Source organism: Atractosteus spatula, chromosome 4 (assembly GCF_055471065.1).
Source record: "Atractosteus spatula isolate fAtrSpa1 chromosome 4, fAtrSpa1.hap1, whole genome shotgun sequence".
NCBI classification, from domain to species: domain Eukaryota; kingdom Metazoa; phylum Chordata; class Actinopteri; order Semionotiformes; family Lepisosteidae; genus Atractosteus; species Atractosteus spatula.
The window spans coordinates 5,974,505-5,990,319 of NC_142709.1; the positions used below are offsets into that span (position 1 = coordinate 5,974,505).

At 37.8% G+C, this 15,815-nt stretch overlaps 1 protein-coding gene across 7 annotated transcripts in view; it reads right to left on the reverse strand.

Annotated features, from left to right (window-relative positions):
* Positions 1–15,815, reverse strand: part of pou2f1a (POU class 2 homeobox 1a) — a 47,653-nt gene that overhangs the window by 8,255 nt on the left and 23,583 nt on the right. For all 7 annotated transcript variants that reach the window (XM_088913470.1, XM_088913468.1, XM_088913467.1 and 4 more), the window contains exons 4-5: positions 2,161–2,340; positions 283–421 (exon numbers count right to left, since the gene is read on the reverse strand). In XM_088913470.1, coding sequence (XP_088769596.1) covers positions 283–421; positions 2,161–2,340 — 319 coding nt within the window. The remainder of the gene's footprint in view (positions 1–282; positions 422–2,160; positions 2,341–15,815) is intronic.

Consider the following 15,815-nt stretch of genomic DNA (forward strand, 5'->3'; position numbering starts at 1 on the left):
CCAAATTCAATTCTACAATAACTGACAAAAAAAATACAAGCTCAAAGTCAGAAAACTTGATCTATGTGACCAGACAGATACGTTCTCCAAACTTGAATAAAAAACGTCATTTGATTTTACTTTTTCATTAATGTAAAGATGACTGTGAATATTTTTCTGCAAGTGTGTATAGATCCACGGAAATAACAGGTGAAGTTATTTTCTTCTTAGACATTGTGATGTCAAATTTATACCCAAGATAAAAGATGTGACCGTTCCAAGTCACACGTTTGCTGTACGTACTCTGCTGTCCCGGTGCGGTCTGGGAGATAATAAACTGCGCCGGCTGCAGCTGAGTCGCTATCGGGTGGCCTGGCTGCACCAGCACAAACTGCTGCAGGTTCAGGTTTTGATGCTGTAACTGCTGCAACTGCTGCAGGTCCTTGAAGAAAAAAAGATCAAGCAAATAAGAAGACTGCAGCACCCACTTCTCTGCACGTAACTTCTGATGGCAGCAGTCTGTCATAATTACTTTGTTTCTTGGCGACACGTCTGCTTTTGTTTTAGACAATTTGTGTGACCAGGATAATTTTCCACCATTTGCCTTTTAATTTCAGAACGCACTACAACACGATGACTGGCTTATTTTATTCATTAGGCAAATCAGCTTTCAAAATTGACTTTCAAGAGAACGTAATTAATGTTATTGCTGGAGGTCCACTGTGGTGATCGTTCACCTGGTCTTACAAAACCATGAAATGGTATGTGAATTTTTTTTATTTAAAGGTGCTTCAACATGAGACTGATTTTGAGAAAAGCCAACTGGGTTATGTTTGATAAATATCAGATCCAAGTGTAGTAGATGTTTATTTTTCCACATTTATAAAAGTACAGTACCCATAGGTTGTGTTTATGTAATGCAATAAAATGCACCACTAGTGTCAAACATGCATGGGAACCTGTTAAACAAAAGCTGATGTTTCTTGAAATTAACAGGATGTGGAGAGCACTCCGAGATGCTAAAAATCAAAGCAGTTTTCTAGAATGTGACCTATACAGAAATTTAAGGAGGGCTAAAGAAAGTGATATTACTATTAAATCAGGAATGTTATTTCTCTAACACTCTCTAAAAAAATTCTAAACGGAAGTGTGCTCTAAGTGTACTATATATGAAAGTATTTCACTTTAACATGTGACTTGAAAAACAGATTTGCTTTTTTATTTGAAAAATCTGTTTAGAAAGAAATTCCTGTATCGCCAGAGTTACACTGACAAACTCTGGGGGTACTACTGCAAAAAATACAGTAGTATTAGTATAAGAAATTAGCTGCTTTTAGAAGTGACTATTTGATGACATCACCAACATGACCCATCTTAAAATTGCAGATGCAAGTCTGGAACCAAAAACACTAATGAGGAATAAACCTTGAACCTGTTGCTTCGATAAATTAATGCAGCTGGGAGCTTTTCATTTCAAAAACATCTCGACATTTCCCTTGTGTCCCCAAGACACAAACATGACTTCCCCACACACTGAATCATATCCCAGAAATAAGCAGCTTCTGCACAGTGCTCTCAATAGCACAGAGAATGTCTCGTGCTACTCCATAAAGGAAAACCCACGACTCTGCAAGTCAAAAAGGAAATGGCATTACTAAACTGGCCAGCACTGCGCAGTAATCAAGTTCGTCCTGTTGTACACTGGAGTGAGGTACTCTACCCCACTTGCTCTCACCAACCAGCTGTATGAGAGGAAACAGGCCTCGATGGGGGGAGATCCCTGTGGTGGACTGGTGTCCCATCAAGGGGGGGGAATCATGCCTTCTTTGGGTTGCAGAAATATGGTACAAGCTACCCTGCCATGTTGTTGAAGTCAATTCCCTGGCTTCTTTGAAGAAATGGTTGCATGGATCCCTTGGATTAAACAACAACTAAGTACCAACTGGGACAGATAGGCCAAAGGGCCTCCACTCTTTTACAACCATTCTTGTGCTCTCTAGACCACTTAACACTATGGAAACTAGGAGGAGCTCTGGCCCAATGAGCTACTGTGGGCTCTGGTAAGGACTTTACCTTTTTATTTAAACTGGCACGACACAAAACACACAAACCTAAGTGTTTAACAAAACATCCACTGAAACATCAGTGGCATCCAGGAGCAGAGGAGAAACCAGATCTTACAGGTGTTATCTGGATGGGCTGTGAAATTGGGATTTGTGTGATCGGGGTGGCTGCGGATGCTGAAATCGTAGCCCCAGTGGTGTTATGCTGTTGACTGGCCGAGTGCTGCACCGCTGCTGCCAAGAGTTGAGCCTGTGCTTGTTGAATTAACAACTGTTGCTGTGCTGGCGTCAGAGTTAACTGGGTAAAAAAAAAAGAGAGAGAGAGAAACTGCAATAAGACACATTGCATTTGTTAAGCAGTTCATGCATTAAAGCTTAAGGGCATGTAAACACAAAACTTTAGATGTTACAGGCAATACCGTATATGACATGTATCATGATATTATACTATTTTGATCAAGGTTTCTTATCTGTGTAAGATTTTGGGATCCAGGTGTGTGGTGTGTAGGATGGGTAGAACTTGTGGCACGTAATTTTTAAGCACTTTTCTTTGGGGTGGGCAATATATTGCAAAATATCCAAAGAGAAACACAGGTTAATACAACCTAAGAGGATAAAGTACTCATTTAGCAATCCAGCAAATGTCTGGGACGGGCACTGGCCGTGAGCTGGGGTAGTGCTGTAAAGACAGCGGTATACAGACAGTATTATGAAGAACAAGAAATGTTTCCTCCGCTTCAGCCTTCTAGCTTGAAGGCTTTTCAGATGTTTCTTATCAAGTCTGTTCTCCTGATTAGGACACAAGACTAGTGCTACACTAATAAAAGCAGATGGTAATTGTCAAAAAATATCTCAAGTATTTTAATGAGCCAACAGATCAAAATACTATTCAAAGTAATTTAAAATTGTAGCAATTAGCAATAATTGGACTGTTCAAAGCAAATGTTGAAATCTTAGATATTTAAGAATGCACAAGAAAAGCAACATAAAAATGATTTAAAAAGATGTTTCATTGGATGTCACAAGCACAGCACAATCATTTCCTTAAATGAAATAAATATAAAGACAACTTATGACGTGGTATAAATACATAATGGTCATAACGCCCAACCCTATTACAGATCATAAATACCGCAGTTATCAGACTGAGAAGAATGACTTAAGGCAACACTAAATTTAGCAATATATTTTTTTTAAATTCACCCTGGGAATTTCATATTTCAAAACAGACAAAGAAAGGAAAACAAGCATGGTTCCTGATAAAATAGCTTACTTCCATTTTTTTCAAACTAGCATGCTATATGTAGAAAGTAGCAGTTTAAAACAACTTAATGCAATGGAAGTGTGTGAAAGTTTATTATCTTCGTAATAGGCATGGTTTTAATGTCAATGTGCGCATTCTGACATTACACATTTATTAAACACATAAACAGAGACATTAGCAGAGATGCAGACAAATGCATAGTGTGTGATATAAGGAAAACATTAAAATAGAAAAACACAAAATGGCTAATTAGACATTAACAAAAACCATACTCTCTTAATTCTAGGTGGTCGAGACAGATTTCAATTCACTTCCTACTCACTGGCATAACATAAGGTGTGACCAAAGGCTATTTTTACAAACAATCCATGCATGCATCATTACATTGTTTAAATCTACATTATACAAAATAATAACCAATGTTTTATTTGCACTTCTAAGCAAAAAATTTTATCAGCAAATCTCACGAATGCATCTCGAGCTAGAAATAATTTCTAAAAAAAGAGAAGAGCAGCATTTTAAAATAGACCACTAACTACAAAAAGAGGCACACTACACAGCAGAAGACCTTTGCATCTGGCACCAGCAGACTTCCATAGGTAACAAGCATGGCCAGCCGAGAAATGAGTTGGGACTGCCTCTGAGCAAATTCTGTGCATCGACAGACTGAGACTACAGCAGCAATGTCACTGGTGGCACCAGCCGTTGTGGCTAGGCTGCAGTGTGCTGTTAGAGCGGAAGAGAACAAATGGGATCATGCACAGTGAGAGGACAGTCTAACCACCCTTTCCCAAGGAAGAGCATGTATTCAACACTGGGTCAGTTCAGGAACTGATTCCTGCGTTTCTCATTGTGCCGTTACTCACGTTGCCAGGCAAATTGTTCCCACCATAAATCAACATCTTTAAACCCAATAAATTCACCCCTTGTAAGCCACATGTATCAAACACAGTAGTTTCTACAAATACTCTGGTTTTGTGTTTTTCTCAATCCATTACAGCCTTTCAATAACAGTGTACTTCTAAGAGCAGACCGAGTTCTCCAAATGGGGAAGAGTGATAAGAATGCCCATATTCACACTCAGGATAGGCCAAAAGGATAGGTCAGCTCCACAATTCAACATGATGGTAAACTGTGACAGTCTGAAACAGTCCTTAGAGCACAGGCCAGCAAGTGCTGAAACACGAGCTGCTGAATGCCAACTTACTCCAGTGATCTGTCCTCCAGTCAACATGAGCGGAGTCTGTGGGAGCCCCCCTTGTACAGAGGGCTGGCTTGAGACTTGAGAATCACCAGATTCTTCTGTCTTACACTAGAATTGAAACATATTGGAAGTTAAAAGATTAAATATATACAATAAGGGCACAAACTGCCAATTTGGAGAATTTATTTGAAGATAAGTTAAATGTATCGCCATCAGGCCGTATATGTCTGTTACAGGCTCTGCACAGACCGGAAGTTCATGTGCAACACTTCACAGGGTATAGAGGAAACAGCCCTGGTAGCAACAATGTCAAAAGCACATGAACACAGCTGAACACGAGCTGCAGCAGGGGATAGTCAAGAATAAGCCTGAGTTCAATATTCCTTACAGTATATGAAAAAGCAATACAAAATCCAGACAAAGAAACAGAAAGCTGCATTTTATTATCAAGTCTCCAGATGTTAGGAAGCACTCTGACTAGCTTGGCCTTAGTCACTTGATATAATATCCCATGCCATAAACGTGAAGCTTAAGAGGAGAAACTACCACTGCCAAGGTATATCTACTATACAAATTTGTTTTGTGAAAATGTCCACAAAATAGAAGAAAACAGTATACAGAGGGAAACAGAGGAAAAACACTATTAGTGTTAATAAGAATGCTAGCAATAAGCTGTCATTCAAAATCTTTTTAATGCGTACATCAGACATACATCAGGATATAAACACTGTCAGTCAATGATTCTGGTGTCCACTACACAAGTTATCTGTATTAAATCTATAGTTTCCGTCTTGTTTGTAATGTGAGTGCAGATTGTTTTAAAATATAAATACTGTACTGTTACATGCTAGTGGTGCATTCTTTGAAGTCGAGACAATGAGAAACGTTGGGAATGTTTGACTGCAAATGTCATTGTTACGGGTAATTTAAGTATTAAAGAGACCAACTTAAGGCTTTTGGAAAGGAACTGTTGTGTAATTTTTTTCTGAAATGCTGATCTCATTTTGGGGGTATCCACCAGTCTAAAATAAGTACCTCACTTGTTTAGTGATGCACTGTTAGGTATAGGGAAAAGGTTTTGTTAAGCATGTGTTTTGGGAGTGACTACCTCTGACAATGATCTTTTATTTGATACAACGTTTCTCTTTTTCTTTTATGGTATTTATGCCTCAGTGACAAGGACCATTTCCCTGTCTGTAAAAAGCAGGTCTCTGGGACTCAGATTTGTGAATATCTGTATAGTCATAGGCTGTGTGTAGGTGTTTTGTATTCACTTGTCTTTTTATTGTCGCTACTTGGTTATTCCTTTGTTACCACACTTTGCAAAAGAAAAAAGAGAAAACATGCTGTGTGATTCTTGATATTCTGACAATAGAATCTGTCATTATTAACTTTTAATCAACTTTAAAATTTGCAAAACAACCTGGTGTCAGGACTTGATATTGTAACTTCAAACTCCCTTTCTTCAATTATTCACACATTCCCCAATCTCAGCTACAATATATACAGTGCTATCAAAAGTATTCACTCCCCTTGAACTTAAACACATTTTATTGTAATACAATATGGAAACATAAAGTATTATTTAATTGGGAGTTTTTGCCATTGATCAACAAAAACACTCCATAGTGTTTAAGTGGCAATAAAATTCTACAGATCCTTCTAAATTAATTGAAATATACACACTGCAATTTTTTGCAAAATCGCAAACGAGGACCATTGATTTCCAATGCCTGCCAAAGACTCTCAGTTGGATTGAAGGCTGGGCTACTTCAGAACAGTACCTTTTTTTGTGTGTGTTTTTAAGCCACTCCAGTGTGGCTTTGGCTTTATATTTTGGGTCGTTTGCTTTGCAGGAAGATAAATATTCTCCCAAGTCCCAGGTCTCCGGCAGACTGCAGTAGGTTTTTCTTTCTAAGATTTGGCTCTACTTCATTGCATTCATTTTGCATTTTATCTTCACAATTTTTCCATACCATTGACACGGAAGCATCCCCATAGCAGGATGCTAACATCACCATGCTTCACAGTATGGATGGCGTTCTCTGCGTGATGTGCAGCGTTACGCTTGCTCCAAGCATAGCGCTTAGCACTGAGGATAAAGGGTTCATTCGGCTCTCATCTGACCACAGAGTCTTCTTCCACTTGTCCTCTGGGTCTCCCATGCCTTCTTCCACAAATTACTTGAGAGATCCATTGAGATCCTTTTCATAAATGGCTTCCGTTTTGCCACTCTACCACTATTTGTGAAGCACCCAGGCAATAGTTGGCATATTCACAATTTCTCCCATCATACCTGTAAAAGCCTGTAATTCCTTTAGTGCTGCCACAGTTAGGGCAACAACTAACTCCCTAACTCATGCACTTCTCACCCAGTTTCTGTTTTTGAGGACACTCTGTTCTGCGCAGACTCACAATTTTGCCATATTTTCCCCATTTCTTTATATTGGATTTTTCTGTGCTTTGGGAGATGTTCAAGGCATTGAATATTTTTATACCACTCCCTTGATTGGTGCTTTTCAATAACCATATCCCAGATTTGCTTCAGGTGTCATAGCAAAGGAGATGAATTCTTACATAATCAGTTATTTTCGGTTTTATAATAAATAATAAATTTAGGAGACTGCAGACTAGCACTATAGTGTTTTGCGTGATCAATTGCGAAAAATCCATTTAAATGATTCCACATAGTACAAAGATGTGAAAAGGTACAAGGGGGGTGAATACTTCTGATAGCCACTGTACAAATGCATTCTTAACTTGTGGAAATGGAATAGTTATTTTAGCATGTGTACAACAAAAAACGTGTGAAGCAAATGATAGTTAATGAGAAAGTGTGCACTGCATATTAAATATTTAATATTTTTAAATCATGTCCAAATGTGTGATTACATTTAATATGATAACGTTACCAACAATGTTTACATTTATCATCCAATAAACAACCAACATATCACACTATTTCTGATCTATCTGGTAACAAAAGATCTACAATAGAAACATCTGAATCTCACTTATCAACTGTCACTGGGTATAAAATGAGGCTTCATAGTCATCATGCTTAGAAGAGAAAACATTAAAAACTCATTACAGAACAAGTTTTCAGCAGTAATGGGTAATTTTAGCATAACTGATGGTACTGAGACTAGGATGGATAAAAATTAATACATTGCCAGGCCTTGATAGTATTTTCCCTGTCATACTTCAGGAAATAAGGGATACTATTCACAGGCTTCTAGCTAGAAACTTACTCTTGCTTAGAATAGAGTTGGTTAACAATTCATAGTAGCAACAACTCATAAAAAATGTGTAACAGAACCAAACTGCACCTCTAAGCAAAAAACACTTAAATCCATTACTAGCATAATTATGGGAAAAAAACAAAGCTAAATGAGAAGACTTATAAAACAATGGCACTTATAAGATGGCACTACTTACAAAACAATGACACTTGTAAGATGCATTGTGGATGTAGAAAGGAAACATCTTGCTTAACCTGCTAGAACACCAGAGCACTTGGCATGATGTATATACATTTCCAGAAAATTATTTTGATGATGATCTCATAAAAGCAACTATCAAATGTAAAGCCATAAAAGAATCCAAGGTTAAAACACACATGGACTAAGAAATGGTTAATGAACAAGGAACAGCTTTAAATTGTTAAGTACACAACCTCTAATTTGGCAGATTAAAGTGGTATGCTGCAGAGATGCATTTTAATCCTGCTACTGCTCCTGATCTATATAAAATTGGATTCTGGTATTATTAGTTAACGAGTTCGATTTACAGATGATGCAAAATGGGGGAGTGGCAGACAAACAGTGGTAAGCAAAGTACAAAGACTTGGACAATCACAGACAGAGCACAGACATGATGAATTTAAAACCTGATAAGTACAAAGTGACACAAACAGGTTAGTAGGAACATACACTACATACAGTACGGGTACCTCTAGCTGCTGCAAGGTATGCACTTACGAAATTTACATCAATATGGGGAAAGTACTAAAAAAGTAATTGGAATGCTTAGGTATATAGCAATAATAAAAAGTGTGATATTAAAATCCAGGGAAGTTATGCACAAGCTTTACAACTCACTAGTAAGACTTAATTTACAGTACTGTGTTCTGGCCAGAATACCATAAAAAAAGATATAACTTTTGAAAGATTTCATAGATCAACAAGAATGCTTTCTGGTCTCAGGTGACTAGCGCATACAGATAAGGTAAGGGAGCTAAATCTCTTTAGTGCAGAACAAAGAAAATCGAGAGATTTTATTGAATTGTATAACACACACTGGACTAATTGGACTTCTCTCACTTGCAACCTTTGTTTTTATTTCAGTACACTTGGCAGAATTCTTCGGTAAGCTATCAAGAAAAGAACACTATTCCAAATACTGTGATAAATTGTCATAACAATACTTCTTATAGTTTGGAAACAATTATAACAAGGTAAGGTTGTGGCACCCATTCCGACGTGATGCAATTTGACTTGAAAGTACCAACTAAAAACTATGAAATGCAGCAGATAGCAGAAACCAGAAATCTCTCTCCATCAAGAAGACACTAGGACTAGTGGACAACTAGAGAAAAAGTGACACTCGATACACATTGCAGAGTCTGCACTGTATGGACAGCTTAAAGGGAAACTGAGACATTTTTATGGTCAGACCGATTACAAAATGGACTGTTCAAGGAAGAAAAAAACTACAGTGAAGTCCATTAATTGGACAGTTTTATTTGCTTGATTTCTGTTGAAATGTCAACATGAAATCTCAGTTGAGTACAATACTATGTACACAGAAACTTAAAAGCCACTTAGGAAATCTAGTGATTTCAAAATATATGTGGTGGTTGTGACGATTTGAGGGGCATAAGGTGGGTTTCTATACAAGGAGAAATAAAATCTGCAGATCATTAAACTTTGATCTTTTGTAGGGTATTTTATAATGTAGTAATACATGTTTCTTGTATATGGAAAGAGCTCATGAGTACTTGAATACATCTGCTACACTTTAAAACATGAATAAACAGGCAGGGACTTCAAGTTATCTTGGTGATATTATTGTGCAAATGCTGCAAATAGTCTTATACACTTTGTGACGTTTACATTTTTGTAGTACCCAGAACACTAGTAAAGCACTAGCCTTTTCATCTGAAGGGTTAATCTATGCTTATTTAACCTATTTAACTATGTGAAATATTACCACTTAATTTAAAACGTGCTTACCTTTTTTTAAAACAGCAGCTACAATGAACTGAGACTTGCAAATGAATATTTTCAGAAAATGTAAAGGTTCCATGACCCCACTGCCCTCCCTTCTCCCAAATATACCTCTGTGTGAGCATGACCAATTTACAGGCTTAACTTTAGGATCAATATAAATACGAACAGTTAGTCTTTAATGCTGAAGAGAATCTCCAGCCTTCTGTCAGAAGGAGAAAGCAGCTACCAGTTAAGAGTCCGTGTAAGCTCAAACTAAACAGAACAGGCCTATGAACTTCAAAAGAAACATTTTTACATTACTGTATCAAACACACTTAACTTGAAACTAGACCACACACTTTAAAAGCTCCTGTGCTTGCACTGCATTTCTTTTCTAAAAGCGGCCAGTACATGTTTCCTACTGGCTTGTGACATTATTACAGTTGTGCATAAATGTCACAGGATGTTGGGTCATTGGCATACAGTAACATTACAGAAATACAGAATTTAAAAAAAAGAGTGGCATGTATGCTAAGTGTTGAAAATTGTCTGCGTGTTGGTCACACAACGTTACTTTAAACTTGCCTTTGAATGACGATGCTTCCCAGTTAAAAACACTTTAACACTATTCCCAAAACAACATGAGCTGCTGAGACTTTGTCCCCGCCCAGGACAATTTACAAGTGTCCCAGATCACTAATCCCAGAGTCCATTAAACTCACATTTCACTTCTGCAATTTCCCAAATGATACTTGAAATGTCTGCATATATATTTTAAGTTTCCAACAATAATGAGATGTATCGCACAATAAAAACTGCGTTTTAAAGGCAGGTGCGTAATGTACAATTAACACTAAAAACGGAAAACACTGATCTAAATAGTCTATTCCCCGACATATAATCTAGTAATTTAGCTTGTGTGCACTTTCTATCTTACGTTATAACATGAAACAGTCTCCCATTTATGGATCTCAGCTCCCACTTCACAACAAGGTAGCAGTGCAGCTTTTAAATGATTACCTAGTTGAATGGAACCATTAGCTGTGTGGAACGCACTCTGTGCTTTCTGGGCACTCTCGCCAGGTATATTTTTGGAACAGAGAGGTGTAACTCATGCCGAGATAAACGTCATCCTCTCCTTCAACCATGCAGACCGATCGTTTTGCTTTAGCGGTCATTCTAGAGCCTCTGGCCTTGCTGTCCTGTCTCTTAGAACGAAGAGAGCAAGGGTTGGATTCCAAAGTGGAACTGGAAATATTAGCCAAAAACCACCGCCACCTGATAAGAAGCTCAGGCCATTCATAAACGGATCTTTACAGGATAACAATCCAAAGCACCCATCGAATTCAACAAACGGTTAAGGAAGCATGAAAACAGTGTTCTTGGCTGCCTATCATATCTTTAAGCCTCCGATAAGACAAAGCATTTGCACATGAGCTGCAGGAAGCAGATCACAAGTGCAAGTTAAACGAACGAGAGGAGACAGATTATGCAGAGAGGAGAGATAAAAATACGGCTCAAGAAAACTTGCACAGCCTGAGAGTCTTAAGTTCCAAATTTTGGGGACGATCGTGTCCTGTAGCTTCATGAATCCAGCCATAGATAAAATTAACTAAAACGCCTCAATTTTCTTTTCTCCACGCCTTGTGTAACTGAAAGGCACACCAGCTCCAGTCAAAACAGAAGAAGTATTACTGAAATTGTGTGCTTGAAAAAGCTTAAAGTGGAAGCTTTCTGTGGCAATTAGGAGTCAAAAATGAAGATTTAAAGCATTTCATGAGACACACACCTGGGCCCTGGATCATAATGCATCACATGAAGTTCAAAACAAAGGTACATGCTGATGCCACCGTACAGATTATTCTCAGTTTAAGCAAATTTAGGATAGTGAGATAACCTAAGGTACTACAGAATAAAGGTCAGACATATACACTGTAGTAACATTCCATCCTTTGCAAGCTAGCAAAGTGTGACTAATTTCTAACTTATTGACCATGTTTATTGCAAGTGAGTCTTGAAAGATTACAAAAAATGTAAATGGTTGAAAATGTCACAAAGGATACACAAATGAAGGATGTTGAACGGTTCATGCCTCAACACGTACAAGTGCATGCTGATTTTGAAGTAGACTGTGCAGCAACACACGACACGATTCAAAATGCCTGCCTTGTTTTCATTTTGCTTATCGCTTTGTTTGCACTAAAGATCATTGCAAATGTAATCCAAAACACAGAGATGTTGTGTCTACACTCTAAAGATATTCAGCATGTGCTCTGAGTACAGCACACAAACGTTACCACTAGACCTCTTTGGGACACATCAAGGTGCAGCTCACAGCCAGTGAAAATGGCTCTTCCAGGTAAGCTTAAAGTAAGCTACTCAGGCCATGTGAGACACATTAATAATTTCTAAATACTCTATTTTACAGGTTTCATAGATTATGCAGAATAATTTATATCCAACTTCATTTTGTCAACTTTTATTAGTAGACAGCATGTTCAGAATTCGTCATCTTCATTCTTCACACGTAGCAAAGATACTTGTACAGTAAATTCACATATGTTAAGACCAAGATGAGAAAGTAGTGAACTGAAAAGCCTGATTTGGAGAGGGAATGGCCTTGGCATGAGACCTTTTTAGAAAACCAAGACGAATAACACCTCCCAACTGCTGCTGGCAGAGTTTAAAAAATAAAGGAAGATCTCGGGTCCCATGGTTTAGTAGTTGACAGATACTGATGTATTTGTGATAAAAGGTAGTTATGTGAGATCACAAGACTCTTAATTTGGGCAAAACTGTGTGTGATCTGGGAGTAAACTAAGGGGAAACTACAGTAGACTGATACCCACCAGGTTCAGAGTTCACTGGTCAAACAGTTTTGGAAGAAGAGCCATTAACTGGACAGGGTATGATCTGCCAAGAAGGTGATGACCCAGTGTGGGTGTATAAACTGCCACTGCAACCTGTGAGGTACAATTCTGGAGCGGGTCTTGGTGTGGTGAAACCTGCCGAATATCAGGTCTAGCATTGTGTTCTCAAGAGAGCGCATGTTTTGAGAAGAAAATGGCAGATAGGCAGGACAGAAATCCATTTTTAACTATGCAGGTGCTAGAATGATACAGATCTAGTAATTAACTGGCTACAGTTTTGGCTCAGGAGCCTTTGGTGCTATAGGTCATGTGTGGATGAAGACAACGAAATGGCAGTCTGGAACTCAACCTGGTTTATCAGAAGTGAAGCAAATGTAAATTATCAAACGTCAAAACCACAAGTTACAAAAACAATAAAGAAACAGTCCTGTAACAAAGTGCTGTTAAGATTCCTGAATTACTGTAGATTTTCAGAAGTTGGTTATGCACTCAATAGTCCCTCAGTTGATTTGCAATCAATTTTTTTTTCTGAAATAGATGTGTTGATGTCAATTTGCATATTTAGGTTATTACCATAGTTAAAATAATCTGTCAGTTATTGTCAGTGAATGTCAAACAAAACTCAATGCATGTAAAGGAGTTTTCATTGAATTGTCAAAAATAACTTTGGCTGGTGAAAACACCTGGTGAATTTATCCATCTAATGATAAAAAGACTCAACAAAAAATGTGTTTTAGGTCTTAGAATAATTAAGTTTTCAGTGTGTGCTTCTGAGAATGAGACTGCATTGTTGACCTCAATGGCAGAAGCTTTTCTTCCACCTAGATCTCACACTTTTTCTTATTTACTACCTTGCATTTACATAGCACTATATAGTCTTTTTTTCTTTTATCACCAAGCACCTTAATGATGTACTAATTAAATTTGTAGGGGAATTCATTTTCTGCCGAAGCACAGCACTCACCTGGGTCACACATGGTGCATAATGGTCATTATGCACCAGTGCACCAGCAGCCCCACTACACCGCAGTGCAGACAGAGAAATAAGAAACTGCTTCACCAAATGAATTAAGAGGGGAAGTTGAAGAGGGTCAGACTGCACAAGCTCAGTGGAATTTAGTCAGGACACCAGGGTTAAAAACCATTCCATTTCAAAAAGTGCCATGCCAACAGATCTTTAACAACCAATAGTCAGGATCTCAGCTGAACAACAGCACCTCTTACAGCTCCTTGTTCCCTTTCACCACACTGGGGCACTGGTTTAGAAATTCTAGCCCAGGGGAAGAAAGCCATCGAATTCGCCCAGCCTTGTTCGGTTTCTGCAGTCTGACAAAATTAGACTAAAGGGTGGTAACACCGCTCAAGCTTAATAAGCAGCTCAACTAAAAGAAAAAACAGTTAATTTTTAAGATGTGTTACACTGCTGAATTTCTTATTCTAATGCATGTTTGTAGGCAAAACAAAAACAACTAAACGTTTAAGGTCAAAGCACAATGTATTGTGCTATTTCAAGACAAAAAAGAAATGTTTATCCTGATCTTTCAGCCAAAGCCCTGTTAGACAATAATTATTACTGATGTGATTAAAATACCTGCAACTCAATTGTACTTATTCTCCACATCAACTTTGTATCCAATTCCCTTCCGAATGTATTAGGATGCAATTTGCAGTGTCCAAGAAGACTCGTTTGAAAAAAAACTCCCATGTAAGATGTTAATCAACATCCAGCCTATCAGCATGAAGAAGCAGTCTCTTTTCATTTCTTGACTGGAATGCTCTTGAAGCATGAACTGGGCATTAGTCAAAGTATGATCCAGATGCCCTGGGAGTATTTTTAAGACAAAGGCACATGCCAACAGGAAGACCAGGAAATGACTACTGTTTATTTATTATGTCCCTCCCCCCCAACAAATACAGTTGTAGTTCCAACATGACTTCAACACCTACACCACAAGGCACCAGCTTGAGCCAGATCCTTAACTGGGAACATGCCTCGTTACTGGAATTGGGCTGTAGTTGGGGTGACTCACACCATATCGTGCTGTTTTGTGGCAGGAAAAGAGCACTTGTTTCCCAGCTTATAAGTAGTTTCACCTTATCCTTGAAGATTAGCAGTAAGAAAGAAGACCATTTTTGTTTCTAAATAAAATATTGAAATGCTTAAGTTCTATTGTATTCAATTGCAATTAATATAATGTACTCTTCATGCTGCAGATAATACTGTACTGTTTTTGCACATCTTAAAGAAGTGTCTTACTAACACCCATTTTGTGCCTATGGAAATCAAATAAAATCTACAGACATACTGAAATGACAGCTGATTTTACACTTCCATTATATTTAAAAATTGTTCATTAATGCAACTATTAAAACTTTTTCTTGCTTAATCTTTTTTGTTTTTACACCGAAAATGTTACAGGAAAAAACGGTGAAATAATGTGAGAGGATTTCTCATGCATCTGTGTAAAATCTTTGCAACACCACTATGCTGGTTACCATTTCTGTTATATATGTTTCTTTAAAAAAATTAAAAGGAACATGGCACTAAAAATATACTGCAACCCACAGGGATATACAGTGAGAGAGGGTTTATTTTAATTAAAAACTGGTTATGCAGTGCATGTAAATTCTGCATAGATTTGCATATTTTCCACCACCTGTTTTTGAGACTGCAGAGAAGGTAATTAGCATAACGTGCTGATTAATTCTGCCAGTCATTCTGAGATAATTACAGACTGGGACTGTAAACACGTTGTGCTGGAGATGCAGCCTGTTTGCCAACATCTGTCTAAGAGATGAAACTTCACCATGGAAACCGAGGCAATCTTCTGTCTCTTCTTATAAGAGAAGGTCATTTTTGTCTGCCTTTCTACCACATATCTGTATTTAAGATGTATTATCTCTTATCCTTAGTTGCGCTGGAAACCAGAAAAGGGGGCTCTAACATTATGGAAGCAGATGTTATCTTGGCATGAGTTGGGGGGAGTGTTTGAATGTAAAGGGTATGAGGTTAATTTTTTGGACCTCATCAGTATTAGGTATGTGAATAAAAATAGAACAGATTCCAAAGTCCTGATTAGGCATAATCTTTTAATTACTAACTAACCTTTCAATGCTTTAGATGAGTAAGGTTCAGAGAGGTGATAAAAGGCAGTGTGATATTTGAGCACTTTTACAGCTCACGTGCCTAGATTTTGTGTTCTAAAAACCTATATTTTAAAAATT